The sequence below is a fragment of the Gadus chalcogrammus genome, chromosome 21, assembly GCF_026213295.1.
Source record: "Gadus chalcogrammus isolate NIFS_2021 chromosome 21, NIFS_Gcha_1.0, whole genome shotgun sequence".
Classification (NCBI taxonomy): domain Eukaryota; kingdom Metazoa; phylum Chordata; class Actinopteri; order Gadiformes; family Gadidae; genus Gadus; species Gadus chalcogrammus.
Window position 1 is genome coordinate 7,389,219 of NC_079432.1, and position 23,603 is coordinate 7,412,821.

General features: G+C 47.9%; 3 protein-coding genes and 1 long non-coding RNA gene across 11 annotated transcripts in view; 2 read left to right on the plus strand and 2 right to left on the minus strand.

The window, feature by feature from the left end:
- The first annotated feature begins 430 nt into the window (after window positions 1-430).
- On the plus strand, window positions 431-10,961 carry dll4 (delta-like 4 (Drosophila)). Its single transcript, XM_056581567.1, has 11 exons — window positions 431-932; window positions 1,091-1,351; window positions 1,750-1,807; window positions 2,563-2,826; window positions 4,580-4,640; window positions 6,077-6,207; window positions 6,345-6,514; window positions 6,971-7,190; window positions 7,798-8,539; window positions 9,070-9,178; window positions 9,628-10,961. The coding sequence occupies exons 1-11, from the start codon at window positions 879-881 to the stop codon at window positions 9,631-9,633; spliced, it is 2,076 nt and encodes a 691-aa protein (XP_056437542.1). The 5' UTR covers window positions 431-878; the 3' UTR covers window positions 9,634-10,961.
- Window positions 656-4,580, minus strand: LOC130374641 (uncharacterized). Of its 3 annotated transcripts, none has more exons than XR_008893636.1 (4): window positions 4,276-4,580; window positions 3,600-3,658; window positions 3,126-3,208; window positions 656-983 (listed from the first exon to the last, which is right to left on the minus strand). It is a non-coding gene; the product is annotated as an uncharacterized LOC130374641 (long non-coding RNA). The 3 variants fall into 3 exon arrangements; XR_008893637.1 differs by having other exon boundaries at window positions 4,142-4,580; XR_008893635.1 differs by lacking the exon at window positions 4,276-4,580 and having other exon boundaries at window positions 3,600-3,870.
- A 4,059-nt stretch (window positions 10,962-15,020) lies between the features above and the next one.
- Window positions 15,021-16,701, plus strand: chac1 (ChaC, cation transport regulator homolog 1 (E. coli)). The gene is made up of 3 exons (XM_056581162.1): window positions 15,021-15,670; window positions 15,818-15,853; window positions 15,979-16,701. Exons 1-3 carry the CDS (start codon window positions 15,500-15,502, stop codon window positions 16,363-16,365), a joined length of 594 nt encoding a protein of 197 aa, XP_056437137.1. The 5' UTR covers window positions 15,021-15,499; the 3' UTR covers window positions 16,366-16,701.
- A 2,778-nt stretch (window positions 16,702-19,479) lies between these two features.
- Window positions 19,480-23,603, minus strand: part of ino80 (INO80 complex ATPase subunit) — a 39,851-nt gene continuing 35,727 nt past the window's right edge. For all 6 annotated transcript variants that reach the window (XM_056581183.1, XM_056581185.1, XM_056581186.1 and 3 more), the window contains 4 exons: window positions 23,387-23,548; window positions 22,243-22,420; window positions 19,923-20,138; window positions 19,480-19,688 (listed from right to left, as the gene is read on the minus strand). In XM_056581183.1, coding sequence (XP_056437158.1) covers window positions 19,480-19,688; window positions 19,923-20,138; window positions 22,243-22,420; window positions 23,387-23,548 — 765 coding nt within the window. The remainder of the gene's footprint in view (window positions 19,689-19,922; window positions 20,139-22,242; window positions 22,421-23,386; window positions 23,549-23,603) is intronic.

The window sequence follows — 23,603 nt, forward strand, 5'->3', positions numbered from 1 at the left end:
GTTTTTCTACACACGCATAATTGGAAGTATAAGCTTGCTTATATCAATTGGATGGTTACATAGATATCCAAAAAAATGTGTACATGTATATATATCAAATTTTATGGGCCTCAAATTACGAGTCTAATTCAAGGAGTAATATTAGGTGTTTGCCTTTTCAATATTGCCATGAGAACACGCGCCATGCGTTTTTGCGCACCTCTCAAAATATAAAGAAAGAAAAGTGACCAGATGTTGCAGTTTGTTAATAATCACATCACGGCTCGGTGATCAGTCAGCAACGTGCCACTAGGTATCACATCTAGATAATTGTTGAGGGGGTACAGGAGAGAAGGGGGGTTGAATATGTAAAATGGGCGGTGTCAAATACTGATTGACAGTTTATGTAATGAGCCGCGCGGAGTCTATATATCGGGGAGGAGACGCACGAGGGTTTCATTCACGAGTATCGAGACGAGTGTTTCGTATCCACCCAGTCACACACTGACGCACCAGCGCGAGCAGCAGGCAGCACCAAAACAAGCGGTCCACCGCGCGCAAAAACCCAGCAAGACGCCCCGTGGAATACAGCGCACGCGACGAGAAGCCTGCTGACGGGGGAGAGCCCGCTGTTGGATATTGGGTTTTCCTTTCACCTTTTGGATAACTTGGGGGATATTGCTTTATTTATTTTTTGCGTTTTTGACACATCAACAAATCAAGAGCATCGAAAAAAACTCCCCAGGAGTGAAGAAGGATTTACACTGTATATTATTACTAGCAGTTATTTTTTCTTCTTCTTCTTTGGGGTACATTCTTTGGGGGAAAAGGGGGTTTGTGCTGTCCGTGATACGGGCTTCGTTGGGTGGTGACGCGGCTGCCCAGGAGAAGCGAAGAGGATGGCAGCCTGGTTTACCTTTACAGTTGCGTTCAGCACCACGTTGATAACACAGGTAGGCCTATGGGGCAAGGAATACGCATCCTGACCACACCGTTTCAGGTCCCTTATGGAAAAAAAAGAAAGAAAAAAAAGACGGGAGGCCATAGTCAATGAGGATATTGATGCGTAACGGCCCCGGTATCCTAAATGTGTGTGTGTCTTCTCTTGTAGGTATTCGGTGCCGGTGTGTTTGAGATCGACCTCCATGAGTTTAGGAATCACAAAGCGATGCTGGCCAACGGGAACGCGTGCACACCCAGCTGCAGGACTTTCTTTAGAGTTTGCTTGAAGAACTACCAGGCGGTTGTCTCGCCAGGTGACTGCATCTTTGGGAGCGGAATGACACCGGTTCTGGGGACCAACTCTTTCAGCGCAAAGGACAGCGGCACGTTTACCACTCCGATCCGAGTGCAAGTCAACTTTGGATGGCCGGTAAGAATGAAAGAAATGCAATCATTGGTAGAATTGTATTGGCTGGAGCAGGCAGTCAAAATAAAAGGGGGGCAGCTCAGTGTCATTGGTAGCGCCCGGGTTATTGGTCAGCTCGACTAATCCATTACCATTAGGTAATTCTTTCATCAAACGGATTGGATTGCGACCACGTCTTTCATTTCAATCTGGGGAACTGTTTACCACAGGCTACTCCGCTTTGATTAAATGCAACTCTAATCAAAATATAAAACTATATTCTCCATCTGCTTTTAATCGGACATTACAAATGCAGAAATAGAAGGCTCTAGATCAGGACAACTAACCCTATTGTATGTAGGCTACTTTATACGTGTGTTATAATGAGCCCTCTGTAATAACTCAATGTGTTACCTCCTCAGGGTTCGTTTTCACTGATCATTGAAGCCTGGCATTCGCCTCAAGAAAGTGCGCCTATAGGTAAGCAAACCTTTCAGACCACAGGAGGGAGCTCTTCAGTATGGTTGCAGTTTAAATTGACTCAAGGCACAAACGTCCCTATCGCACAAATATCTTCTCTTTACGGCCAACCATATGTAAAGTTGCACGGTCAGCCAAAAAAAAGATGCATGCGATTTGGCAAATATGTTGTAGTTTCACACGTTTTGAGGCATGCGCTGCCCTTTGTTAACTCCGGAGCACCTTTCTCATTCTCATACTCCAATACAATTGAACTTCCTTTGGTTTATTTTTGGCGTGGGAACGAACCGTGGGCTTTGGTGAGAATACACGCTGCTTGCCAAAAGCCCCTGACTACATCTTCCTGTACTTTACACCTTACGCCGTTCCGCCCTTTGGAAGGGGAGGTGTGTGTGTGTGTGTGTGTGTGTGTGTGTGTGTGTGTGTGTGTGTGTGTGTGTGTGTATGTGTGTGTGTGTGTGTGTGTGTGTGTGTGTTTTTGGGGGGGGAGGGGTATGCCTGGGAATGTTTTAATGCCGGTGGAAAGAAAGAAAGCACATTTCCAACTCAATTCATCTTCTGTCCAAATCTGCACTGACTCATCAGAGCAGATTTATTTCAAACCAAAGATTGTTCGTTTGAACGGTATACTTCAAAAAAGTATCCATGTATGTTGACTGTGAGCATTTTAATGAAGCGACTGAATATATACCCTAGTCCAAACGAGACACCTTTAACTCAAATCCAACCCCCATCTCTTCATGTTTTCCCTCCAGACACCAACAACACGGACATGCTGATCGGCTTCTTCTCCATCCAGAGACAGATGGGGGTGGGCAGCGAGTGGTCCCAGGACTCCCAGTCTGGCAGGCAGACAGAGCTCCGATACTCCTACCGCTTTGTCTGCCAAGAGAACTACTACGGGGAGAGCTGCTCCAAGAAGTGCATGTCCCGGGACGACCGATTCGGCCACTACACGTGCACCCGTGACGGACAGCTGTCCTGCATGGCAGGGTGGAAGGGCAAATACTGTGAAGAACGTAAGCACACCTCCTGGTTGGTTGACTGGTTGACTGGCCCGCACTCGGTCTTGAGACTGAGCTGGTTGCTGTTTCGTTTTGAGTCTTTCTGCCTTGGGTGACCTTTGGTGTTTTGTTGGGTCGTGGTGACATTTGTATGTATTTTCGATGTAGGTTTGGTGTAGTTGTGTGATGTAAATGGATGCCTTGTGTCTTTTGATGGAGAACATACACAAGATGTCCTCCTAGTTGAACTTGTGGCGGTCTAATAATCTTGTATGGTGTGTCATGGTCAACTCAGAGAGAACAGAGAACCTTACCTTTGGTTATTCTGTGATGAAAATGTGGATCCACCTCACAAAAAGTCCTTCCTGCTTCTCTAAGAGGCCGGGACCACAGGAAGCTGTGAATGGAGGCCATGTAGAGATTTATGCTATAGCTAATGTGCAATTTTGGATGTCAAAAATCAATTTTAGAAATTCCTGCATGGAATTATTGCATTCCTGCATGATTGTATAATTTGAGTGGCATAATTGGCACTTTCTCCGTTTGCATGGCTGTTGCAATTGTATTTTAGACTTTTGAGCATTGCCAACCATATTATTATTGTAAAAATAAAACTAAGCTGACTGGATCGTGAAACCTCGGAATGTATTGGATTAGGACGGCCTGAATCGTGGTTCTGGTGGCGCAGTTCTTTGCCATTTGGCATCACAAGAGAGCAGGCCCCTTTTCACTCAAACAAATGAATCAAGGAGGTGATTGGAACGAGAAACCGTGAAAGTAATAGTTACCATGTGGTATTCGTGACCGGGGAGGGTGACAGCGGATCCGTCATCGATGTCACTCGGTGCTGAAAGAGAAATTGGCACGTACTCATTTGATTGTGGCAAATTCTAACCAGATGGGCTCACGTGTTGCAATTATAGACGCATCAATCGTCGGCTACGCCTACAGACAATATACATTCATAAGACTAATTAGTCTTAATGTCGTGCAGACTCCAATCATTTTAAAACTCTCATTACGCCTCTCCCCCATACAGTCTGTCTTGCTTTCTCCATCCAGCCCCAGAAAGTTGTTGTTATACCTACAACTCGCTTGGCTCGCGTGCCATGTAACATAATCCCAGCGCGAGCGGACATTCATAGCCCTGGCGGCTGCACGCGCCAAGGTTAATCGCGGCATTATCATCCGCCACGCGCCACCGACGTTCCAGTCGCCGTATTGTTGAACGCGCGGCGTGGCAGCTGCAAAATATGGTTCTCGCGCAGACCACAAACAACAAGAATGACAGCTGTCTGCTATTGAGAGCAAGCATCTGTTCGGGACTAACCGGCCGCTTATTCACCGCCGGTCGCCTTCCTTCTGAGAATCAGTGCACTAAACAGGAGAAAACCTCCCTAACCGACTTCCTGGTGGCAGCTGGGACCTGTGCGCAGCAGGTCCATATCAAACGCGCGGTTATACCTTGGCTTTGATGAAAGTCGTGGCGGTTTGAGGCTGCGTCCAACTGTCCCCATAGAATAAGCCCGACGTACACAATTGCTATTTGTAGAAATAAACAGCTGTGTTGGGCACCCTGATGACTCGCGTGAACCAATCTATGCTTCAAAACGTGTCTGTATATATTTTTATGGAAATAGACAATAATTGAATGTATTTGCAATTCCGTTTTCAGTGATAGTCTTTTATCAATATATTCATTCTGGAAGAAAATGTCTTGGCGGTGAGTCTATATGACCTTATGCTGTTGTTTTTCTTTGTGCTTTAGCAATATGCCTGGATGGCTGCAGTGAGAGGAATGGAAACTGTTCCAGACCGGGAGAGTGTGTGTAAGTAGAAAAAACATTTAAATTGAATGATTGCTTCACAGGATTCAATTTGGAAGACCCTGCTGGCACTTCTCCATCACTCCATATTTATTTTCAAATGCATTGTTGCGTTCAGTCCATCTTTTCCCTGCTTTAAGGATTTAACGCTAAATCCCGCTATTCTCATGCCCAGAACATTCATCACGGGGAGTTCAAGTTCAAACATCTCTTTTTTTTGTTTGTTCCTATGGGTATTCTGCTCCGCACGGCGTTTCTTTCATTTCTCAGTTTCTCATGATCCATAGGCTGCACACAGTGACCCCTCATCATCTCCGACCCTGGCTCTCTCTTCGTATCTCGCCTTCTCTGTTCAACACTCACTCACTCACTCAATCACTCATTGGATTCACTGTGAGAAATTCCTCCCGAATCCTATTTTGACCCCCTTTTTTTTTTAAAACACAAATCCATCCCTCCCTGACCAAAACTGACCCAAATTGAGGATAAACCCCTTTAGATGTTTACCACCCTAAAGCTGCTCCCATGCCCCTACTCACTCAGACTGGATGCGTACTGCCGTTAAAAGAGCATCCCAAGCCCCACACACACACGCTGTTGTTTTCACAGTTTTGCTTCTCACCCACACTAAGCATTTGATAACCCTGGGAAACATGAGAGGAGGCCACCATGTTGTTATGCCCAAAAGCCTTACTGTATTTTAATATTACCTTCCAGTATGGACTGAGCCACACACCACCCCAACAATAGACCGGACTGACGAACTTCCCCCATTGGTTGTTATTCATTATTCATTGCGTCACATTAAAACTCAAAATATGTATTGACTGACTATGTTTGTGTGCAAATGTTAATGTTATTTTAGTACTTTTGTTGTTTTCAACATACTGTAGGCCCAATTGTAATCAACAAGATGGGAAGATTATGAAATACAATTTAACTGCCATACTGACATACATAAAGAAGCCAAACATATGGGCCTAAATGTAATCAATGTTTTGTTAAGAGAATTTCAAGCGGCAGTTTGTAATGATAAGCGGGATGGATATGTGTGGGAATGGATGTGGCTGTAATGGCTTGTGAAATACCACCAATAGCAATAAAGCATCGACAAAGTGTGGCAAGTGGAGAAAGGATTGATGTTACCCCTTACCCTTAATCAATGGCAACCACCTAAAACCATAAGCACAGTGCTTCTGCTTACTCTAAAAAATTGCCCTACTCAACTCTGCCTGTTCACTTGATTAATATAATGTTTAACATAATTGACCTCTCGTGGTTTAGCCGGCCAAGTTAATAGAAAACATCAACAAACAACCCTGCAGATACCAAATGTGGTCATTTCAGACGCGGCGCTGAAGGCCAGTTCCGCTGTCCCTAATGAGACGTGCATTAGCCGGTACTTAATCAAAACCTTCCTTTTTCCATGTCACTTTCAGCTGCAGAGAAGGCTGGCAGGGTCCCTTCTGCGACGAGTGCAAGAAATACCCCGCCTGCAAGCACGGGACCTGCCAACAGCCATGGCAGTGCAACTGCCAGGAGGGCTGGGGGGGCCTGTTCTGTGACCAAGGTATACATCCCCCAGCAAACTTGATCTTTACAGTCCAACCACCTCTCCAGCCAGGAGTGTAGCAGAGGTTGTTGCTTTTTTTTGTTTCCGTGCGGGCAGTGTTGACGAAAAACTCCCATGGCCTTCGTCCTTTTTAGATTTGAACTTCTGCACACATCACCGGCCATGTGTGAACGGAGCCACCTGCATGAACACGGGCCAGGGCAGCTACACGTGTACCTGTCTGCCCGGCTTCACAGGCGTCAACTGTGAGCTGGAGATGCAGGAGTGTGACAGCAACCCCTGCAGGAACGCAGGCATATGCACAGTGAGTTGGCAATGGGATTGGAAGAAATGTGATAGATGATATAGTGTATCATGAGATGAGATCATCCTTTATTTAGAATGATGGGAGTGAGGGAATAGGGTGTTTGTTGTGATGCAACATGCCGCTAATCCCTTGTTTGTTGTTCTTCTTCTTCTGCTGCTTCTCCTGCTCCTGCTGCTTCTTCTTCTTCTTCTTCTTCTTCTTCTTCTTCTTCTTCTTCTTCTTTCTTTTCTTCTTCTTCTTCTTCTTCTTCTTTCTCTTCTTCTTCTTCTTCTTCTTTCTTCTCTTCTTCTTCTCTTCTTCTTCTTCTTCTTCTCTCTTCTGTCTTCTTCTTCTTATTCTTCTCTTCTCTCTCTTCTTCTTCTCTTCTTCTTCTCTTCTTCTTCTCTTCTTTCTATTCTTCTTCTACCTCTTCTATCTCTTCTTCTTCTTCTTCTTCTTCTTCTTCCTCTCCAGAACCTTGATAGCGGCTACACGTGCACCTGCCTCCCCGGGTTTGAGGGCTCCCACTGCGAGCACAGCCTCCTGACGTGCGGCGACGCCTCTTGCTTCCACGGCGGCCAGTGCCGCGAGAAGGACAACGGCCGCAGCTACGTGTGCGAGTGTCCCCACGGCTACACGGGACTCAACTGCGAAAAGAGGGTGGACAAGTGCACCTCGCTTCCCTGCGCCAACGGTAGCGTCTTCCTCCTCCTCCTCCCGCCTCTCCCGCCTCTCCCGCCAACCCACGCGTGTGAACTTCTCCCTCAAACCCTTCTCTCTCCCCAACCCCCCCCTTTTCAAATTCCTGCAACTGGAAGCAGTGTCCAACAACAGGAATTGGTTGGAACTTGGTGTCTATTGTCCTGCGTGTAAACACTCGGGCCCCCTTACACCAGTAGATTGTAGTTGTGGCTGCTGCGGCCGCTGGCAGTGGTTGTTGACGAAAGGGGGACAAATATCCTACGTGGCTCGATTTCTCTCGCTTTGTAAACAGCCGAAAGAAGTGGGATTGTTCTCGTGTGTGCCGGGGGAACAATGCCGTACGGTGTTGACACCAGCGATAGAGAGCGCTCTAGGAGACCCTATGTAGGGGGTGGGGGGGGTTGGGTTGGGAAAAGGCTTTGTGCGTTCTAAGAACCAACTTGAGAGGACGAATATTAGCTCTGGTCGATGTTGTGCGATGTTGTCCGCCCGATTACAGACGACTGCCCCTTTGCTTCGGGGGCTCCCTTAAGGACGAAAGCAATCGTCCCCTCCACCTTCCTACGTTCTGCCTGCCGTTCTGCCCTGGTTCTCCGCAGGCGGGCTGTGCGTCATCCACAGCGGCATGCGCGTGTGCAGCTGTCGGGCGGGCTTCACGGGCCAGCGCTGCGAGATCAACGTCAACGAGTGCGCCGACAACCCCTGCGTCAACGGCGGCACCTGCCTGGACCACACCAACGACTACAAGTGCGCCTGCCTCCCGGGCTACGGCGGCCGCAACTGTGACCGGCTGCTGGACGAGTGCGCCCTTCGACCCTGCGCCAACGGCGGCCTCTGCACCGGGGGAGGGGGTCCGGGCAAGCCCCCCACCGCCTGCCTCTGCCCGCCGGGCTTCGCGGGGTCCCGCTGCGAGTACCCGGACGCCGTGACCTTCCCCGTGGTCAGACCTGACCACGGGCCGGATAGCTTCCCGTGGGCGGCGGTGGTGTTGGCCGTGGGCTTGGTGGCGCTGCTGGTGCTGCTGTGCATGGTGGGCCTGGCCATGAGGCACGTCCACAGGCAGGCCCGGCAGGGCGGGGGGGACACGGAGACCATGAACAACCTGTCCAACGTCCAGCGGGACAACCTGATCCCGGCGTCGCAACTCAAAAACACCAACCAGAAGGCGGGTCTGGAGGTGGACTGCGAGTCGGAGAAGTCGAACTTTAACCGTAAAAACTATCACTTGGACACGTACGGCTCGAAGGCCAAGGAGTTCAAGGAGGACTCGTCGCAGGAGGGGAAAGGTCTAATTTATGACAAGTGTTTAGAAGAAAAAGTGCCATTGAGTCGAATGTACAGGTAAGAAACCGCTCTTATTATTTTACCCTTTTAGAAATGCCGTTTGGGTCCAGTTGCTGACTGAAGAGTTAATGTAGCTGTAGAGCCTGAGCCTTATTTCAACTGCAGTCAGACTGTGTGTTTTTTTCTGTTGACTATGACATAGAGTGCTGTATATCGTCCAAAATGAATGAGGCATTCATTGTTGAACTCTCGAGGCAAAACACACTGAGAGACGCAAATTGAGAGGGAAAAAAAAAGAGACGCAAATTGAGAGGGAAAGAAACATTTCTCCAGAAAAGCATCAAATCTAGGTCGCCAACATACACATGTCAAATATCCCTTTGATGAAACGATTGCATGTCAACAATTTACTCCCGCAGACTTGCGTCCAAATCTCCCCAAAAACACTTTACATTAGTGTTGCGGGTAGTTTATGTTCCAACATGTTAGCGCGCCTCAGTGTGCTCCTTAACCTCCATGGGCGTCGAATGCATTGCTGTGCCATGTGCTTCCAGTTTGTTTTAACGCAGTGTGATTTGTGTTTGCAGTGAAAAGCCAGAGTGTAGGATATCAGCGATATGCTCCCCCAGAGACTCCATGTACCAGTCGGTGTTTGTTATAGCGGAGGAGCGACGGGAGTGCGTCATTGCGACCGAGGTAGGCTCCATAAACCAAGTCTTCATCTGCACTTTTATAGCTTCGTTTTATAGCATATCAGTCTATTGTAGTCATGCCATACCTCACTGCTGGAGCCTATTATAGTCGATGGCCGTCTTTTTGATGTATTCATTACGGCACAGAAGATGTTCCCTACATTTTTGAGTGATGCAGACATTTTTCAGAAGTGTTTCCAGAGAGAAGCCAGCTTTTGTGTAGATTATTCCATAAGGTCACTATTACAGGACTGTCTTCCATCTTGACCATGTGTTGACCTGATTTCTAAAAGTGAAATGCAAACTCGATATACTTTCTGGTAAACGGCCTGAAATGGTTTCAACGCGCCATTTTGCGTCCGACTGAACGCTAGCTTGAAGAGATGAAATACAGTTTGCAACCTGCACACAGTCCGATTTTTAACCCACATTTCCTCTGCTGTTCATCCTCAGGTATAAAGCATGGAGTGCAGTCGGCCCTTGAGTGGGAAGAAACACACAATCGAGTCAGAATACCACATTCTGGATTGTTTACAAATGAGGAGAAGAAAGGCTCCCGATTGTTTTGGACAAAAAGTGCTGCTCTGGAACACTTGAGAAGTGAGGAACTTGGCAGAACCTTTGGTTTGCTCTGCGGCACAGACATGAACCACACCAGAGAACTCTCTCCTCTGGAACCGCGTGGTCACATATAGAGACATGTACAGAAAATAAGGTTGTCTCGTTTGTGGGAACGGCGACCTGGACTGCCTTTGATGCCCGGCTGACTCTCTGACTTTGGGGCCGTCAGTTCAAATAATGAATCACTCCTTGACGACTGCAAGAGGAGACGGATAATACAGCCCCGCCCATTGTAGTCGAACTGGCCTTGTGCGATAATCATTGAACCAATCAAAACGGAGGTGCTGGTGATGGGAATCCCATGCTCACGCTCCCACCAGCTGTGCGTGCTATGCAAGACTCGGGGTTGGAAACTTGCAACACTCGCCCGCCCGTCGAAGAACGAAACGCAGACAGTACAAACTCTTAGAGCTCTGAACGTCTGAGAAATAATATCCAACTTGTCAATCAAACACACGCAAAAAAGCAAATGAACGATCCGACTTTTCCGTGCATCAGTAAAGATTGTATGCAGCCCAAATTCACTAGAAGCCTTAAAAGAATGGGGTATGGGAGGGTTTGATGCTAAATTCGTGCCCTTGACTCTTCTTGGATCATTTGCACTACAAAAAACAGCGGGGTGAGGTGGGTGAACTATTTTTTAATCAACGAATCGGAGGGGAAACCACAGAAGCGCAATAGTCGGTGCTGTGCCAGCAAGATCCGAGAAGAGAGGGATTCAAAATGGGTATTTTTATGCAACCCAACCTAAAAATATGAAGAGACTGAACACGAACAAGACTGTCACACCACTGCCTGCCTATCACACAAAATTAAAAATACAGAACCAAGAATGTCATTTTTTTAAAGTGATGATTATTTGAAGAGTTTAATTTAAATATGAAAAACTGTTCTTTATATGTTTTATAATTTTATTTTGTATATAATGCATATTTATAAGGACCAAACTTCTGAAGAATAAAACTTTAATTTCTTCTCAACTGTTCTTAATTTGATGCTAGTGAATGGAAAAGGAAATTATTTTTGAGGTGTTTTTAAATAATGAAATGCGTACAAACCACATTTGGCTGTGTCTTGTGTTTCTTGCAACCAAAGCACAGTTATTAATGGGGAAGCCAGACAGCTTCAAATCTCTGTATTAATATTTACACAGAATTGGCCAACCAACTACATTTTCAACAGACTCCGGAATATGAATTCCAGAAAGTTCCCTCACATTTACAAAACAAGAAATATGCTATAGATCGAAGAGAAAATATATTTTTTTTCATTTTTTTTTTTAAGCCTCAAACAACTCCACCCAAACGTTCTCTTATTCAGGCCTAAATTGGGTTGAAATTCAAATCAGTTTCCACGGATACCACCGCCTCAAGCTGGAAATGGTGAAACAAAGGCAGGCATGGGGCAAAGGGGAACGCCCCCCACCCCTCACAAAGCACTTACACACGTGCGTGCACACACACACACTCACCCACACACCCACACACACACACACACACACAACATAAAACAGATGCCGTGGGGGAGCAAGAGGAGGCCGCTTTGCCATAAAAACAGCGGCATATGCCAGGCCTCTCGCCCTGGGTACAATACACACACACACACACACACACACACACACACACACACACACACGGACTGAGCTCTGGCTGTGCATAGATCTCTCTTAAAAAATACACACACGCAAGACATGTACCCCACCCCCCCCCACACCCCCAAACCCCGCCCCTTCCCCCGCCGACTCCAACCATCAGCGGGTCGGCTCTGCGACACCGCGCCGGGTTGAGTGCAATATCTGAATGCCACCCACTCCCTCCATGATGGAGGGGGTGGTTGAGTGGGTGAGGGAGGGAGGGAGGAGGGAGGGAGGGAGGGAGGACTAACCAGATGGGAGAGTGCACCCGCCATAAATATAAAGAGACGTAGAGAAGCATTGACCTCTGCACTTTATTTCTAGAAACGTTTATTGACTTGTCAAAACAAACCGGACTCTCGTTACGAGCGGTTCGTCTGCTTCCCCGCTCTTCCCGCCGTCGTTTGTTCTTCGGCCCCTCATTGAGAAACGCAACCGCTTTCCCTCCCTCTCTTTCATGTATTTCAAGTATTTTTAATGAGGTTGGAAATGGGCAATCAGCATGCTAGTTAGGATTCATGCGTCTGAGAGAGTGCTTCTGTTCTGTTCTCTAAACCGCCATCTCTTGATGTATTCTTCTTTTTCTTCTCCTTCTTCTTCTTCTTCTTCTTCTTCTTCTTCTGGGGTGTTTGAAATGATTGTCTGTCCTCCTCCTCACAGTGTGTCATCAACCTCATCAAAACACAACAGCCTGTGCATCCCATTAACAGCAGTCTGGCCGCAATCAGCGCTCAGCCATCAGACCTAATCAAAGAGCCGACAGAGAATCCGGAAGGCTCAGCCGTCACACACATCCTGTTTGTCTGTTGGTCAAGGTATCCTCATCCTAATACCCCACCCATCCCCACACCACACACACATACACACACAGACACACACACGCAGACACACACACATGCAGACATACACATACTCACAAACACACACACAAACACACAAATCGCCTACTCACATACACTCACACACAAGCAGACACACACACACACACACGCACGCACGCACACACACACACACACAAGCAGACACAGACATAAACAGAGTCACATAAAGGGAGCAGCTCTGAAGGCTTCCAGACCAGTGCGGACAGAAACAACGCAACGTTCGGCCCGTTACCTGACCAGTCTCGGGGAGCACCTGTTTCTTAATCCCCAGTATGTCTGCTCATAAACGTCCCCACATTCCCAGGCAACGTGCTGAGGGCCCCCGCTCCTTGGCCCCCAGGTCTCCGTTGCATCGGGCCAAGCGTTTTCATTGTGTTCAAATCACAGCATCCTGTTTGTGACCCAGTGACATCACTTCCTGTTTCCTCCCTGATTCAAAAATGCAGAACATGCCGGCACTGGCCAACTGCGTTTCTCACGCATCTCTTTCTGCGGGCTGCACTTGTTCACACAGATGCCCTGGGTCTCCAGGAAACTGGACGGCAAAACAAGCAAACGGGGAGACAAATGCGCTAATCAACACAATTTATTTTGCTGGAGGAACGAGGGGGTGGAGGTCGGGGTGGGGGGGGGGGGGGGGGGGGGGGGACTTGCAGAATGGATGTCACTCCTCAACAATCCGGAAGCAGTGTTTTGTATCTCATCTGTCTCGTTATTATGCAACCGGAGAAGTGTCAATCCCCTTCTGAATAACAAAGCACATGGCTGTCTTCCCTGTGGACGGCTGAGTTACAGCCTGATATTTTCAAGAGGCGTGAATGGCTGAAGAATGGATTTACACAACGTGCTAGAATAAGAATAGAAACAAAACAAGCATATTCCTTAATTTGGCCGTCAGAATTCCTTCCTTACCAGAACGAAGAGATATCATTAACATACAATAATAAAATGGAGCGAGATGTCTCTCCTGAGCCCACGCTGCAGTACATGGGAGCTGTCTCATTAAATTAACACTAGGTGTCAGTAAGAATCTCAGTGCTCACAATGCCCATGACTACCACAGCTGGTCTCCTAAAATGGCTTAGTAAACCAGTTTGGCAAACAACCTCGTACATGCCATTTATATGCATGCCCACCATTGAACTCTGGAATCCTGGTTTAACCTGATTTATGCGACACTATATGCCTAAATTCCGATTTTTGATTCAGACTGACAGGTCGAAGTAGATGGGATGAAACCGCATTTTGCGCGCTGCGTGGGGACATTACTGGTATTCTGTTTATAGGTTGTCGTGCCGCCAGTCTGAGCCACGCACTAAAACGCGGTGTAGGAAGGAATGCAGAGGGCTGCATGCCACAAAGATCTCTCCTTTTTCTGATACAGAAGTGGGGTGTGTCCGTCATCTTTTCTCTTGAAGTAAAGATCAGTCGTAAACAAAAAGAAACATGAATAATGCTTTTTCTACTGATAAAAATAGTACTAACCACAATAATACTAATACAATAAAAATAATCGTATTCTCCTTTTCTTTATCATTATCTTCATCGTCGTTTTTGTTGACCATCCAATGAACAAAAGGCATTTCATCTCTCTGTACACTCAAGAGGCTGATGGGGGGATTTCGGCGCCATTTGAAGAATGAGATTGGGAATTTAAAGCTGTCAGCTGTGAATACCCACAATGCGCGGGGCTTACGACGGTGTGTGGCCGGCTCGCCCAGCTCAGGCCTTCAGCCTGCAGAGAAGTCTGCAGATAAACGCCATGCACTGCTGGAATGCCTGCCCTGATCACAGAGGCATCCACAGGGCTGCATTACGGTTATCTCTCCGAGCGAGATAACCCTGTTATTTATAGATCATCTATGTATTGATTGGAGTTGTGATTGTACCTGATCCACACGTATGCAACAGTGAGTTTTTTGGCTCCCTTTTTTGTCACTGTCTTCCACTACCATAGCTCCTTGTTCTTGGAGAAAGATGGCAGAAGATTATTTACCTTTGGGTTATGGTTGCAGTCATCCCAAATAGCATATCTTCAACATACCAGGTCTATTGATTTGCTGTATGTTGAACTAATGTTACTCTAAATCTTGAACAATCACAATAGTTGTATTACTATGCAGCCAATGTAGGCCTTGTAGGGTTTGAAGAATGCAATACTAAATATATATTATTCAAGTCGGCAGACATTGTTTGTTTTGACTGCATTCAACAACAACAAACGTGAAAACGATTACAACCCGGTAATAACAACCCTGTAATGATAATAAGCCGTCCCAAATGACACCTTTAAAACTGAATATTCAAGATATCTGATAATAATAGATTCACAGAATTGATACTTGATAAGGGCAAGGAAGGAGTGCCCCGCGTCTGATGCAATGCCTTTGCCTTACTTCTTCGCCGTGAAAACATGGGAGAAATTGCATCAGCCAGAGTAAAGCACAGAGTGACAAAATAATTGACCAATGAGTTAATCGTTTTGTATGAGTGAAAATTCTTTGACCAATTACTTTGAGGGATATCGGTCAGCCTTATAACGATTTTGAGCCAATCCCAGATCTAGTTTAGTTTAGATTTACAGTTTATTTGCTGCTCTGGAGCCCAATTGGCTAAAGTGATGTGGAGATCCACCCATTCTTCAATTATATTGGTCAAAGCCTCTGCTCAAGACACGCCCACCCTGGGATGCTGGTATATAGTCGCCAGCACAGAGGCGCCATGTCATCGAAGAAGCTTAACGACGACCGCTGCAATAGAAACGATTAGATTAACGGCTTGCCCAGCTTTCATTTGTCTTTCATCTAACTTTTCTTTCCAGTATTATCTATTTCTTAAAACGTCATCCACGGCTGGCTTAGGTGGCTGGCCACAAGCGCTATCGATTTGATTTAGATTGTTCGAAGCCACAAGGCTATCATGGATTTTTAAGCAGGTATGCGGCAGAACTAATGCACAGGCATGCATCGCGCAAGGCAAAACCCTCTCCGAGACTCCATCCTCTCGACTGCACAGCAGTTGGGCTCGAATACCGTCCGCGGTATACCCGTGAGCCAACCTGTGCCGCTCCTCCTTGACCGAAGGAAGCTACTATTAACCAGCTAGTCTGCCTACCCAGCGGCCTGTTAGATTTATCTGTAAGCGCTCCATCCATTAATCTGAACGTCGTCCTCTAAAACCGAGTGAAAAAATGAAGCCTCAGGACGTGATGACCGTGAAGACCAGCCTCTGGATCTTCGGGTACGGGTCGCTGGTGTGGAAGCCCGACTTCAAATACAAGAGGAGCATGGTCGGGCATATTCAAGGCTACAAGAGACGCTTCTGGCACGGCGATAACTTTCACCGTGGAAATGACGAGTTGGTAAGATTATCGTTTTTTTAAAATGATGTATTTGGCCAGAGATGGCTTAAGACACTATGAATGGGTGATTTGTTCGTGGTACCACGCCCTGATGTACTTTCCATTGCCCTGTCATTGACGCGAGCCATTTTTCTTCTCTCCCTGCAGCCCGGAAGAGTGGTGACGCTGATGGAGGATGATGACGTAAGTGGGCTGCGATTATGACGCTGCAATGGAATCTAACGGAAATCGTTTTCATACAGAGTTCCTACCAACACAATAGTTGGGGTGAACTAACATCTCCTCCTCCTCCTCTTTCCTCTCTACAGGCGAGCACTTGGGGCGTGGCCTTCGAGGTGACCGGCGCCCAGGTGGAGGAGTCACTCAAGTACCTGAACCTGCGCGAGGCTGTTCGCGGCGGCTACGCTACCAAGTCAGTGGACTTCTACCCCGAGGGCGGGGTGGACCAGACGCCCGTGACGGCGCTGGTGTACATCGCCACCGAGGACAACCCCCTGTACCTGGGGCCCGCCAGCCCGGAGGTGATCGGGGCTCAGATCGCCATGAGCTTCGGCAAGACCGGCCACAACCTGGAGTACCTCCTGCGCCTGGCCGAGTTCATGAGGCAGAGCTGCCCACACGTAGACGACCCCCACCTGTTTGCCATCGAGGCGGCGGCGCTGGCGTTCGTGCCCTACCTGTTGGCGGCCCAATAGCTTGTACCCTGACCCCCCCCCCCTCCCTCCTCCCCTCTCTGTACTGTTAACTTTTTAGTAAAAAGTAGATAGACAACATTAGACACATCAAGGCGTTTCATCTGTCATATCTTTATAATTATGTCATGGTGGATGACTGTATCGTTGTATTCCTGTTGTGTTGGTGAGGTCTGTAACGCTAGTACCCCCCCCCCCCCCCCCCCCCCCCCAGGGAGTGTACTACATGTGATCAAATGTGGAAGGAAAGTCTTTTTTTTTTTTACAGCCAGCCATTCATTTACTGTAACTGTATTCCCAAGCCTGTGAGCAACTGTAAACCACATTGTTGTGCTCTATGTTTACCCCTCATGTTGGGTTCACAATAAGCTAAATATGTATTTGCACTGCTAAAGGACTGCTGGTTGTGTTGACATGTGATGACGAATACGACCAGTTTCACAGACTGAAATAAAGTTTTGAACAATGGTTTCTGTTTCGGTGTGACTTACTTTTGCATAGTGAGTAATGAAACTCATATAGGCTAAAATCCCCTCCCTCATGGGCATAGCATTCACTTCGGGCAAACCTCAGCTCACGACGTGACCTTTGGTTGCATTGCTATTAAGTTGTGACTAATTAGTGTAGATGTACAAATACAAGGAAGCTATTCTGAACTGGTGCAGCCCAATATGGTTTTGAATTTGTAGTGAAGGACTTGTGGTTTTTCAACGCCTTGTAAACACCATCGTATTTCAAGAGCCATACGAGCCTGTGCGCGGATATAGACGTCTAGCTGGAAGCGCCATACATGGGCTGAGATGCATGCAAACACTCCTGGACACACCCAAACCTGAATTGGCTGGGCTAGCATGTTCCTTGGCCGGAGCTCAAGACCGCACTGGAGCTGCGCAGGCTTACGTAACACCCCGGGCTGGGAAGGGAACTACCTCAGACCTGGAAGTCCTGTGTTTACCGTCTGTTCCACGAACAAGTCAGAGTTCAACACAACACAAATCCTTGAGCCCTCAAAGAAAAAGAATACACACACCCACCTCTTGGAACCCAGAATATTACCATGAAAACACACACACACACACACTTCTAACCCAGGATTTTACCAATAACACACATGTTCTTCGAACCCAGAATATTAACAATAACCTTTTATACTCGAGTATTTGTGAAGTGTGCTGTAGATATGGGAGTTCGATGTTGAAAACATTTTGTATATGTGACCCATACTGGATGCAATGAGAACAGTGCATCAGTATAGATGTGTGTCAACATCCACACCCTCCTATCTTATCAGCGTTTACTTCACCTTAGAGTTATGCAACGTGTACTCGAACACGTTCAAGTGAAAGTTGAGAAACGTGAAAGTTCCAAGAGGAAATCATGTTTGTGTGGCCGTGCTGTTGGCGGGACTCTGACATTAAGCAGCTGTCAAAAGACTTGAAAGATGAATTCAAAAGGTCGTAAACATAAGAAAAATAACTCAAGTGATTCATTCTAATAGGAGTCAAGAAGAATGTCCGCCCTTGATTCTAGATGCAAATATAAAAAATCTCACAATTAACCAGATTTAGCACAGTTTTATTTTCAATTGGCTTTTCCTGTTAGTAAAATGGCAGACTTTTTTTATGTACACATAACCTATAAAAATAGATAAGCACATAAGGGAGACCAAAGGAAATGTTGCTCTCAATATTATGTACATCAATATAGAACATATTTTATCACACTATTAACACTAAACAAGAAAACCTAAGACGAATGTAGTGATTGACATACAAAACATTTGCCATTCCAAAACCATCAACGATAAACAATCTAAAACATTTGAGAATTGTGTACCTTTTTTTGAAATATGAACACAAATTCTAAGCAATCTCGAAAAGAAACACTATAATTTACTTTGTATTGTATGGAAATTTTCACATCACAGTCACAACTCATCCTTACTGATCATAACCTGTATAACTTAAGCAATAAACATTCAAATAATTTAAATCGAAATGCTCTGAGTCCAAGCAGCAGCATCGGGGGTCTTGAAATATTTTGCAATTAGCCTTCAAGTTTTTTTTTGTAATCATCCGATTTAAAAAAATATCGCTGCATTGGTTTTTAATCGAAACATATCGCATCATATAAAAGTTTTCATGGACAAAAAAGGTTTGAGAAAAGTTGTTTAGGCTATGCCATGCTTGTACGGTTTCGTAGGTCGTCCATTACAAAAATAAGAGCTATCGTACAAAAGTGAGAACACGTTTTGTATGGTGTGGTATGGATTCACATTTTGGAAATGCAGAGGATGGAGGATCCAACAGCTTGAAGTTCAGGAACTGAACAATAAAAAAAAAGAATAAAAAAAAAAGAAAATACTTCCAAAGTAAGACATGCAAATGGAAGACATTGCTCAGTGCATCAGACTCATCGGACTCTCTCGCACTGGGTGATACGTTTTCAAAGCCCTTTATGTATGACGTTGGTTAAAATGTTGTGTATGGATATATATATATATATATCTATATATTATATATATTATATATATTATATAGGATATATATACATACATACATACAAACATATGTATATAACCTAGGCGTTACCATCAATGACTCCCAGAACATGACCACAGAAGGACACAAAATAGAACAAACGACACAAGAGGAGGAACCAGGTTGTCTCATCTCCAAAGCACTTAAGAAACTCTCCTGCCACAATGCAAGCCAATATCCGCAGCAGGAGACGCCATTCGGACGCTTGGAGATAAGAAACGCAACATACCAACTGGGAGGGACTGCGGGGCATTGTAACTCTGTGTGTGCGCACGCGTGTGGGTGTGTGACTTTGTAAAAGAGTGCGTTCCTTCATTTAGTGAATGCTGTTCCCTTGACAGTGTGGGTACTGTGCGGACAGCTTTCTGAGAGATCACAGTGAGAGCAGGTCTGGTTTCAGGGCGGAGCGCAAGAGGGTCTTTTTTCATGGTGTCCACATTTGCTTACCATAGCTGGTTATTCCTCTGTGTGTGTGTGTGTGTGTGTGTGTGTGTGTGTGTGTGTGGTGTGTGGTGTGTGTGTGGGTGTGTGTGTGTGTGTGTGGGTGTGTGGGTGTGTGTGTTGTGTGTGTAACACACTACTGTGGCCCCGGTCCGGCGGGCCCCTTGCCCTTGCGTGCCGAGCCGTGGCCGGCGTGGGCAGAGTGTTTGTGGGGGCTGGGGGTGGAGGTCCCTCTCTTGGCCTGGGGAGAGGAGCTGCTGCCCGGGCTGAAGGCTGGGCTGGAGGCCGCCGGTGCCGCGCCGGAGCGGCCCAGAGCCGGCTGCAGAGTGCCGGCCGTAGGCAGGCCTTCAGGGGGGGGGGGGGGGGGGGGGGGGGGGGGGGGGGGGACGAGATGAAGAGCTTAGAGCTTCAATAAATCATGAGTTGAGCCTTTAAGACATTTGACATCCTGAGTATGAGTCAGTCTATTAAAGCGGAGCTCAACTTGCATGTGGATGCAAAGTATTTCGCGTCCCCATCCGAGTGCAACACACGTGTGTGTAGAAGAGTGTGTTTGTGTGTGCGCGCGCGTCCCCTCACCTTTGCCCATGCTGTAGCCGTAGGCGGCGTAGGCTGCGGCCGACGCCGCCGCCGCCCCGGCCATCGCCCCCGCTATCGCTGCCGCGCTTCCGGCGGTGGACTTGCGGCCACGCCCCTTCCCCGCCGATTTAGCTCCGCCCCCAGAGCCTTTGGGCCGGCCGCGGCTGCGGCCAGACCTCCCCCTCCCGGGGCCCGCAGCGTCCTGAGCTGAAATACCTGCGAGGGAAATGAGTAAAGAGTGTCAGAGATGGACAGCATTAGCACAGAAAACCTTTTGGGTTAAGTCAAGCCAAACCAAATGATGAAAAACTATTTCTCTTCGATTTCCAAACCACAATCAGCTCCTCGTATCTGACCTATAAGACGGATGAATGTGTTGCAGTGTGATAGGCTGTGGCTCAGGAAGTGGGCATGATCAGGAGGATGATCATGATGAAGATGAAGATGATGAGGTAAGCGTGGCTTGAATGTGACCCAGGCCTACAAGAGCACCAGACGACATCCCTTACAGGGAGAAATGATCCGTCAACCAAAGGGGGTTAGGGTCGAAGAAAAGTAACCCAGCTGAGGCTTCCTCCCTCCAATAGTCCCACAGATCTACAGAATAAGAGGAATCCTGCCCTAAAGTGCTCTCCTGTGACGGACTGGGCTTCTCTCTACCGTATCCTTCAGCACATTGAGTAAGGTTGGGTCTGTTTCCTGAATCGGCTGCCAAATAACCCAGCCCTCTCCTTTTAACTGCTAACAGCTTAAACCCTCTCCATGAGTCCCTTATCTTCCCCCAGGCCTCTGGTCCTCCTCTCCCCTGTATAAACCTTTCACCCCTCACACACGCGCAGCACTCGCCAACATGCACACACACACACACACACACACACACACACACCACACACACACACACACACACACACACGTATCACTCCCCCCACACACACATCCTTCCCGACCAGGCATGCAAACACACACTCTGTGACTCCGCCTCCTTCAGTCTCCCTGACACATGGACTCACAAACTGAAACTCTCACTTACACACACACACACACACACACACACACACACACACACACACACACACACACACACACACACACACACACACACACACACACACACACACACACACACACACACACACACACACACACACACACACTTTTGCAACTACTTTTTCAGTCTGCCCTTCACTGTCCCGTTTCCTCCTCACCCCAATAAAAAAAATGAAAACAATGACTCTCTCTCTCTCCCTCCCTCCCTCCCTCCTCCCCCATACAGGGTCTAATCCACCCATCCCGGGATGGAGTGCAGCGGACTCTGGGGGCCGCCGGGCCCAAGTCATAAATCATCTCCCCCCCTGACCGGAGGGCAACCAGGACAGCTGGACCCCACATGGAGGGCAGAGCGTCCGGGGAGGAGAAGGGCGTTTAAAGAGGGATTATTTCACGGCAAAGCGTCCAAAGCTTATGCTAAAGCAGCGACACACAGACTCGCGTTGAGCTATGGGGCGGATCACAGAGGAAAAGCCAGGGGACTGTGTGTGTGTGTGTGTGTGTGGTGTGGCGGGGGGGGGGGCAATGTACCCTACGTAAATGGAAATAATCGGCCCCCTAATCGGCTCATGGATGCATGAGGTAATGGCGGTCGGGAACAGCCTGGTTACAGCGGCGGGCCCTGGCTGCACGGCGCGTTCTGATCAGGACCTCCGCAGGCGGAGGCCACAAGGTCGCCGTGCTGCAGCTCAGCACAACAGGAGACTAGAGAGGGGTCGTTCTGTACGCAGGGGGGCTAGGGAGCTGTGACGTGGTGGGGCTCAGCGAACCAGAGCATTCAGACTCGCTGTCCTAATAAGTGGAGTCCAGTCGAATGAGCTCTGTGTCATCGGTGGGTTGGTGTGGATTTCGTTTTTTATTGAAGACCTATTAAAAAACGGGTTTACCATGAATAACAGGACTTAAACCCACTGATCTGTCGGGCTGCTATGATGCATGCAAAATAAAAAGGTATATGGGGGTGAAAGAGGCATCCACTGTGCAGCCGTCCCCAGGAATACGTTCAATGTGTAAAACAAGGTTTTGGACATAGATTTGAACCATCTGTAGTCAATAGAGTGGACGTCTGTTGGGGTCTGACCCAGGATTGTTCTTGGACATCTGCACCCCCTGCACACACGTGGACACACACATACACACTCGCACACACACACACACACACACATAAACACAGACACACACACACACACACTCACACAAACACACACATAGAAGCAAGAGCCCACACGCACACACATACAAGCACGCACACACACCGTCTGAACCCCCCTACCGTTGACGTTGTCCGAGACGGAGCCGGAGACGGAGGCGGGGGAGTTGGTGGCGCGGGACTGGGGGGCCGACGACGAGGCCAGGTCGTCCACGATCACCAGCATGTCGCTGCTGCTCTCGTCGCCCTCGGCGTCCGGGGGGGGCAGGGAGCCCGTCTGCAGCTCGCTGCTCAGGGAGATCTGGCCGAGGGACCACACCCCATCAGACACACAGACACACACGACACACACACACACACACACACACACACACACACACACACACACACACACACACAGAAGGTTGAGCGTCATTGACCAGGAGGTTGGGAGGTGCCCGGGGAGCGGGTTTGGGGGGGGGGGGGGGGGGATGAGGGCAGGATGAGAGGAAAGGTGAGGAGGAAGAGGAGGCCATTAAAAAAGTAAAGGAGAGAAGGGAGGGAGGAAAGGTGAGGAGGAAGAGGAGGTCATAACAAAGTAAAGGAGAGAAGGGAGAGAGGAAAGGAGAGAAGGAAGAGGAGGGGTTGAGGGAGAATGAGGATAAGAGGAAGGCCGTAATAAAAAGGAAACGAGTGAGAGAAAAGCAGGAAGGAATCCATCAAAGTGGAGGGGTCAGAAGAGGAAGAAGAGGGTGGGCAGTGTGGAACGGGAATGATATCTGAAGGCACACACTCTCTGAACTCACTCTCTGTAATAAGAGAGTTTTATGAATCTGAAACAAGCGGATGGAACCAGGTGCTCCTTGAATCTCTCTGAGCCCTTTCTCCCTTTCCATCTCTCTCTCTCTCTCTCTGCCTCTATGTCTCTCTCCCCCCGAGGAATGGGCTGGGCACGGCAGAGTCCCTGTCCCTCTCTCTCTCTCTCTCTCTCTCTTGTCTCGATGTCTCTCTGTCTCTCTCTTCTCTCATCGTCTCTCTCTCTCTCTCTCTGTTTGTCTCTATGTCTCTCTGTCTCTCTCTCTCTGTTTGTCTCTATGTCTCTCTGTCTCTCTCTCACCTCGCTGAAGGGGCTGGGCATGGCAGAGTCCATGTCCTCTCTCTCTCTCTCTCTCTCTCTCTCTCTCTCTCTCTCTCTCTCTCTCTCTCTCTCTCTCTCTCTCTCTCTCTCTCTCTCTCTCTCTCTCTCTCTCTCTCTCTCTCTCTCTCTCTCTCTATGTCTCTCTCTCACCTCGCTGAAGGGGCTGGGCATGGCAGAGTCCATGTCCACGCTGATGAAGGAGTCCTCCCCGTCGGCCGAGAGGTTGGAGTTGTCGGCCGAGGGCGCGTGGGCGATGACCAGGTTCACCTCCTTCCCCCGCTTGGGCTCCGACTCCTCCCCCTTCTTCTGGAGCTGTGTGTGTGTGTGTGTGTGTGTGTGTGTGTGTGTGTGTGTGTGTGTGTGTGTG

What these genes read in the sequence shown, in the direction of transcription:
- chac1 (XM_056581162.1), top strand. Translation starts at nt 15,500, where the DNA reads ATGAAGCCTCAGGACGTGATGACCGTGAAGACCAGCCTCTGGATCTTC. An exon ending in ACCGTGGAAATGACGAGTTG is followed by an intron (nt 15,671 to 15,817) that starts GTAAGATTATCG and finishes CTCTCCCTGCAG; the next exon opens with CCCGGAAGAGTGGTGACGCT. An exon ending in CGCTGATGGAGGATGATGAC is followed by an intron (nt 15,854 to 15,978) that starts GTAAGTGGGCTG and finishes TCCTCTCTACAG; the next exon opens with GCGAGCACTTGGGGCGTGGC.
- dll4 (XM_056581567.1), top strand. Translation starts at nt 879, where the DNA reads ATGGCAGCCTGGTTTACCTTTACAGTTGCGTTCAGCACCACGTTGATA. An exon ending in GCACCACGTTGATAACACAG is followed by an intron (nt 933 to 1,090) that starts GTAGGCCTATGG and finishes CTTCTCTTGTAG; the next exon opens with GTATTCGGTGCCGGTGTGTT. An exon ending in GGGCCTGTTCTGTGACCAAG is followed by an intron (nt 6,208 to 6,344) that starts GTATACATCCCC and finishes CGTCCTTTTTAG; the next exon opens with ATTTGAACTTCTGCACACAT.